General features: G+C 39.0%; 1 protein-coding gene across 1 annotated transcript; it reads right to left on the bottom strand.

Annotated features, from left to right (window-relative positions):
* Positions 1-5,303: 5,303 nt before the first annotated feature.
* LOC309495095 (gamma-crystallin M2-like) lies at positions 5,304-6,827 on the bottom strand. Its single transcript, XM_082164642.1, has 3 exons — positions 6,305-6,827; positions 5,964-6,206; positions 5,304-5,827 (listed from the first exon to the last, which is right to left on the bottom strand). Exons 1-3 carry the CDS (start codon positions 6,308-6,310, stop codon positions 5,555-5,557), a joined length of 522 nt encoding a protein of 173 aa, XP_082020768.1. The 5' UTR covers positions 6,311-6,827; the 3' UTR covers positions 5,304-5,554.
* Between the last annotated feature and the right edge of the window lie 264 nt (positions 6,828-7,091).

The following is a 7,091-nucleotide window of genomic DNA, read 5'->3' on the forward strand; positions in this document are numbered from 1 at the left end:
CAGGATCAAGTGTCTTATATCGTTGGAATCCTTGGCTCAAGGCGGACAAAATGGCTATCTCCGATGTGGATGTAGGCAGGGAAAATTTTCTGCTATGTCGGATTTTGTCCGAAACCTACTTTTGCGAACTAGTCCCTGGTTTTTGGCCCGATCGGAACCAAACCAGTCTAGGACAATTCTCTGGACTCTCTAGATCAATAATTATCGAAAAATAGTTGAACTTTTGCATTTGGGTGGCTGTAACAGGGTCATTTAGAAAAGGGGCGTGGCAAAATACACTAAAAAGCCTATAAATCCCAAATGAAAACTCAGAACTTCACAAAAATTGATGAGCATATGTGTCAGAACATGGTGAGGAAGCATGCAGAGTTTCATGGAGATCGGACCATAGGTGGCGCTATAACTGGCAAAAAGCCTTCATTCTTATTAGGGGTTCAAGCATGAAATGCTGAAACCCTATTGTAATTGTAAGGATTCGTAAAACGCATCGTGCAGGACAAACCGTAAGGCCTAGAGACGTGAAACCTGGCCAGATGGTAGGCCTCAATTTGGGGACAACCTATCAGAGTATGACCCCAATTGGCCCATAGGTGGCGCTACAGCAACCAAAAGTACTAAATCGCTCATAACTCTTAGACCGTTTGTCCCAGGATCAAGTGTCTTATATCGTTGGAATCCTTGGCTCAAGGCGGACAAAATGGCTATCTCCGATGTGGATGTAGGCAGGGAAAATTTTCTGCTATGTCGGATTTTGTCCGAAACCTACTTTTGCAAACTAGTCCCTGGTTTTTGGCCCGATCGGAACCAAACCAGTCTAGGACAATTCTCTGGACTCTCTAGATCAATAATTATCGAAAAAAAGTTGAACTTTTGCATTTGGGTGGCTGTAACAGGGTCATTTAGAAAAGGGGCGTGGCAAAATACACTAAAAAGCCTATAAATCCCAAATGAAAACTCAGAACTTCACAAAAATTTATGAGCATATGTGTCAGAACATGGTGAGGAAGCATGCAGAGTTTCATGGAGATCGGACCATAGGTGGCGCTATAACTGGCAAAAAGCCTTCATTCTTATTAGGGGTTCAAGCATGAAATGCTGAAACCCTATTGTAATTGTAAGGATTCGTAAAACGCATCGTGCACGACAAACCGTAAGGCCTAGAGACGTGAAACCTGGCCAGATGGTAGGCCTCAATTTGGGGACAACCTATCAGAGTATGACCCCAATTGGCCCATAAGTGGCGCTACAGCAACCAAAAGTACTAAATCGCTCATAACTCTTAGACCGTTTGTCCCAGGATCAAGTGTCTTATATCGTTGGAATCCTTGGCTCAAGGCGGACAAAATGGCTATCTCCGATGTGGATGTAGGCAGGGAAAATTTTCTGCTATGTCGGATTTTGTCCGAAACCTACTTTTGCGAACTAGTCCCTGGTTTTTAGCCCGATCGGAACCAAACCAGTCTAGGACAATTCTCTGGACTCTCTAGATCAATAATTATCGAAAAAAAGTTGAACTTTTGCATTTGGGTGGCTGTAACAGGGTCATTTAGAAAAGGGGCGTGGCAAAATACACTAAAAAGCCTATAAATCCCAAATGAAAACTCAGAACTTCACAAAAATTGATGAGCATATGTGTCAGAACATGGTGAGGAAGCATGCAGAGTTTCATGGAGATCGGACCATAGGTGGCGCTATAACTGGCAAAAAGCCTTCATTCTTATTAGGGGTTCAAGCATGAAATGCTGAAACCCTATTGTAATTGTAAGGATTCGTAAAACGCATCGTGCAGGACAAACCGTAAGGCCTAGAGACGTGAAACCTGGCCAGATGGTAGGCCTCAATTTGGGGACAACCTATCAGAGTATGACCCCAATTGGCCCATAGGTGGCGCTACAGCAACCAAAAGTACTAAATCGCTCATAACTCTTAGACCGTTTGTCCCAGGATCAAGTGTCTTATATCGTTGGAATCCTTGGCTCAAGGCGGACAAAATGGCTATCTCCGATTTGCTCGCCCGGCGCCAATTTCGAGTAAATTGCATTTTTTTGAAAAACCTATTTTTGCTAACTTCTCCTAGGTTTTTGGCCCGATCGGAACCAAACCACTGCAAGAATATTCTCTGGAGTCTGACAATCAATAATCATCCAAAAAATTCTAAATTTCAATTAACGGTCGATAAGGGGAACCAAAATATTTGATGGCACCAGGGCCACTTTTACTAAAACGGTTATAAATTGTGAACGGAAAGAGATTTTTTTGCTAAACTTGGGACACTTCTTCCTGAGCTCAATCTGAGATCACTTGAAAAAAATCGCAACAATTGGCCACTAGGTGGCACTATAAAACGGTTATAACTTGTGAATGGAAAGAGATATTTTCGCAAAACTTGGGACACATGTTCATGAGCTCATTCTGAGGTCACGTGAAAAAAAATCACGACAATTGGCCACTTGGTGGCGCTATAAAATGGTTATAACTTGTGAGCGGAAAGAGATATTTTTGCTAAACTTGGGACACATGTTCATAAGCTCAATCTGAGTTGACATGAAAAAAATCGTGACAATTGGCCATTTGGTAGCGCTATAATAGTGAAAAAATCATGAAAATAGCTATAAGCGCACCCAACCGTTAGTCTACTGAAAATTGGCACGCAGTGTCTTTGTCCAGGGTGCCATGATAGTCGATGAGAACATTGGTGTATCTCAAAAAACTCAGTATACGTCATTGGCACAATGCCTTGAAGGAGCCTTAGAAGTTTCCAGCCCGTGTTTTATTCACAGGAGTGACCTCCTAAGACTCCTGAATCCTTGCCGAGTCCAACAATACCAACAATACCAAACCGCTATACTGCAGGAGCGCGCACTCTTCAACTGCACGCGCAAATGCGCCAGCGCGCGCTGTATCACTTCACTAAAGCGCAAAAGACACGAGAATGCAACGTCGTAAATTAGTAAGTTAAGAAATAAAAGTAAAATACCCATAAATTACGTTATTGGTACGTCATGTGTGTTGCTATTTATCAGGAGCAGTTTCCATGTTTCTTTACCAGTTCTTCTAAGTATTGTGTATCACCTTGGTAGCCTAACTTTTGTTGTTAACATAACAAAATGCCACTTAATGGTTATTTTGTATATTTTTATATGACTGTGGTGGCTCATACCAAGATTGTATTAACAAAAACTAGTTTGGGACTGCTATATAGCTTAACCTCGCAGTGCCTACTGTTTATCAGTATTTGAAATATTCTTACAATTTTATTTTGTATGTTAAGTAAAGGGGGACATAACTTGTGAGTCAACAATTTTTGTGTAAACAAATGTATTATAATAGGCTTATATAATTCCTAAAAAGGTGGGTCGCGGCTTGATGACCATGGGGAAATGTGGGTCCCATGGCCAAACTATTCAAAACATCATTCAATGTTGTGATAATCGTAATTAATAATCACAATTACAAATTCAAGGGAATAATCGACAGTTATAATTTTTGTCATAATCGTGCAGTCCTACTTTATTCCTTATACCTGATTCCCTTACAAGAATTTTTGGCAAAAAAGTCACTGAATCGATCTCAAGTCACTGAATCGTTTCGGATCGGATCGTTCTAAATGATCCAATATCGTCCTTGAATCGCATCGACAACCACGAATCGCGATACGAATCGAATCGTTGTTAAAACGAATCGTTACACCCCTAGTAAATAGCTAAACAATAACGGCAAAATGTTAAAATTATGATAGGAACTGACAAAAAAATAAATTAAATCCAGTCAATTTCACCCATGGATCATTTTGATGCTCTCACATGTTTGAAACGAACAATGATGGATTGTGATGAAATTTGTTTTGAATTGGGACTGGCGAATCCCCGTCCATACTGTCAATGACCGTTCGCAAAGACCCGCCCACTTTAGTTACTGTTGCTATGTCTGACAAGCGACGCCACTCTCACACCACACCAAGTTCTCACGCAGTGAAAAATACATTGCGGATCAGAGAAAAGTAATTTTTTAGAGACATTTAAACAATAAATACCGTTTTGTGACTCTTTAATGTGTCTGACAGATCGCTGTAGACTCGAGGCTCAGTTAAAGCTGCTTGTGAACTGATCATCTCTTCCTTCTAGTTAATTTATAGCATTAAAATAAACATGAATGAACATAAAAGGAATGTTGTTTTAAAGTGCTAAGACATCAGTACACTTTGTTTTTCAAATTTAAATCCTCCAATGTTAATCTACTAACTCTCCTGACTGCTTTGTTGGACAAAATGGCGGATTATGATTAGTCAGATCGCCTGTCAATCAAAACTCCCTGCGAAGGGTCAATTGAGAATGCCTGTGCGCACAATCTTAATCTAATCGACAACTTTGCAGTTGCACAAAGGAAAGCTTGGAAAATCCCGCTATAATTTAAGAGAGCATCTTTTTTATGTATTTGGACCTAGGCCTAACAATGTGTTATGGTGCGCTGTCACCAGTGTTTTTTTTTGTTGTTTTTTTTGTTTTGTTTTTGGTGAGCGTAGGCTACTCCTGATTTTGTTAGTCATCTCATCTCTTATATGCTGTGTATGATCATATCCTGCCCTATTCATGGTAGCCTACTCGTGGACATTGCGTCATCAATGTCATCAATTGCGTCATCAAGGGGCCCGCCTTGTTAATCATACTTAAGGATCCGGTGTTGGCTCGTTACGCCACTGAATTTAATTGTCTAAACTCCTTATCAAAATTACATATTTACAACAAATCTGACACATATATATGGGCACACTTTGAGTACTACTAATATAAGTGGTGGAGATCAGGCAAGACTATAAGAAGACTCAGGCAAAAAGGTGCTATAACTGTAAAAACGCTTTAAAACCATATATTTCCTAAGGTAAACTGCCTGTATTGGCTGTAAATTGACTTTTTCATCTATGATGGCAGTTGTTAAATGCTTGCTTAATAAAACTTAATGTCTTTTGATACTTGTGTGCTTAAAGGCCTTAAAGGCCTTAACTGCTTGAACCCCGATAAATGCTGCTTGCAGCTTTAATTTGATTTGTATTTGCTCAAGACATCTGTTGGAGTATGTCCTCAATGTGTGATGTGTTGATGTGTTAATGTGAAAGCTTGGAAGTTTTAGATTCTAAATAACTTAAATATAGAAAATTGAATGTAGCACGTTCAAACACATATTTCATGAGTAAACTGATGACTTTGTTCATTATAAAGAATTCACACAGCGTGAACAAGACAAGATATAAGAGATTAAGGCATGTTCAAAGGCATGTGTAGTCTTTAAACTGGTTGGACCTTACTGTATGCTTCAGCATGCAGAATGATCTTTCATTTAAAAGAGAGAAAGGGTTCACTTTTCTAGTCCCCAGTATGTCTTTAGCAAGGGGCTTTTTTTAAGGGGGCAAGTGTGGCAGACTTGACAAAATGAAAAATTATTCACTTTTCTCTTAAGCTTGTTTTTTGTGGACTGCTCATGTAATAGTGGCATTAATTATTTTCATTACACAATGTTTAGTGTTGTATAGAAATTATTTTATTGAAACATTTGAACACTAGTACCAAGAGTCCATGATACGCCTCATGCTCATGAATCTCATGCCACCCATATTGCTGAAGCTCCTGTACTCTCCTGGCCTGAAGTAGGACATCCTGCCTCTGTAGTGGGGCTGCTCATACATGAGCCAGTGGCCGTCCATCACATGACAGGACTGGCAGTGAGACATGCGGTAACGGTCCATGATGTTGTCACAGTCATCCATCATCTCGTACATCTGACCCATGAAGTTATCCCTCTCGTAGATCCTCATTCTATAGGAGCCCCTGTGCTGTTGTGGAAGATAAGTCAGTTTAATTTAAGTTTATCAGCCAGAAAATTAATTTTCTCACAAGATTTTTTAGTCACAGCCAAAAAAAATACAAAAAAATAAAAAATATATATATGAGCTTTAATTTTGAGCTCACCATGGGGATCATACGGCAGGATCTGATGCAGTTGCTCATTCCAAACATTGACATGTAATCAGCGTACTCGCCCCTTTTAAAGAAATATCCATTTCCCATGTAGTTGGGATGATCATACATCATCCAGCATCCGCTCTCCACTCTGCAAGAGTGACAGCGGTTCAGGTAGGAGGAGAAGTCACCACTGTCGCCCATACAGTCGTAAGAGCGACCCTGGAAGTTCCTGTCCTCAAAAAAGGTGACCTGAAAAATAAAAGTTTTAGTAATTTAAAGTGAAATATACTAAATAAAACGCATAAGAAGTTAAAATATGTGTAAATGGCAGCTGGAACAAGGTTTACCTTCATGGTTGCGCTGTCTGATCCTCAGTAGTTCCACAAAGGAGAAGCTGAAGCTGATTCTGGTTGTTGACTGACTGCTGTCACCCGTACCTTTATACTAGACCAAGACTAAAGACTATAGAGCACCTATTGTTAGTCAATTCCTGACTGTGCAAGTTGGAATAGAGGCCATTCTAGCTAAAGCTTGGTATGTAGATCTAAGTACTTTTAAAGTTTGTTTAAACATTTTTAGTACTCTGTACTGGTAACATAATTACAGCCAAACACAACGTATAGCCAAATATAGTGACCTATGATGTAGTTTTATAAAATACAATACTTGTAATCAAAAAAAAAAAAAAAAAAAAATCATTCTTACCTACTGCCATGGTGGGGGAACTTGCCTTTTTTAGTAAGATTTCCTTATAGTGTGTATTTATTGTCTTGTTGAATATTATAAACTTTAAACTTTAAATATTATGGCTATTCTTACTTTTTCACTTCCAAAAATCATACCTTTTACAGTGTTTTGCAGTAATAATAAGTTTCCAGGCAAATCCATTATTATTATTATTATTTTTACTGTATTTTGAAAAGTCATATACAGTGAGTCTTTCCTAACTTCTGCCTTACAGATGTTACTGAACAATCCTACCTTACACAACTTTGCCTATACCATTTCTTTGGCTTTTAGCATTTACTCACTTCTAACGCAAGTCTAAAGAGGATCTGTGTGTTTGTATAATTTTCATGAAATTGTGTATATAAAATTATCCTAAAACTAAAATAAAATGTTGTTGCCGAGTCA

The sequence above is a fragment of the Leuciscus leuciscus genome, assembly GCF_965113295.1.
Source record: "Leuciscus leuciscus genome assembly, chromosome: 3".
Taxonomy (NCBI): Eukaryota; Metazoa; Chordata; class Actinopteri; order Cypriniformes; family Leuciscidae; genus Leuciscus; species Leuciscus leuciscus.

Excerpts from the sequence above, each read along its gene's own strand:
- LOC309495095 (XM_082164642.1), bottom strand. Across the intron at positions 5,828-5,963 it reads CCTGCCGTATGATCCCCATG|CACAGGGGCTCCTATAGAAT; the intron begins GTGAGCTCAAAA and ends CTTCCACAACAG.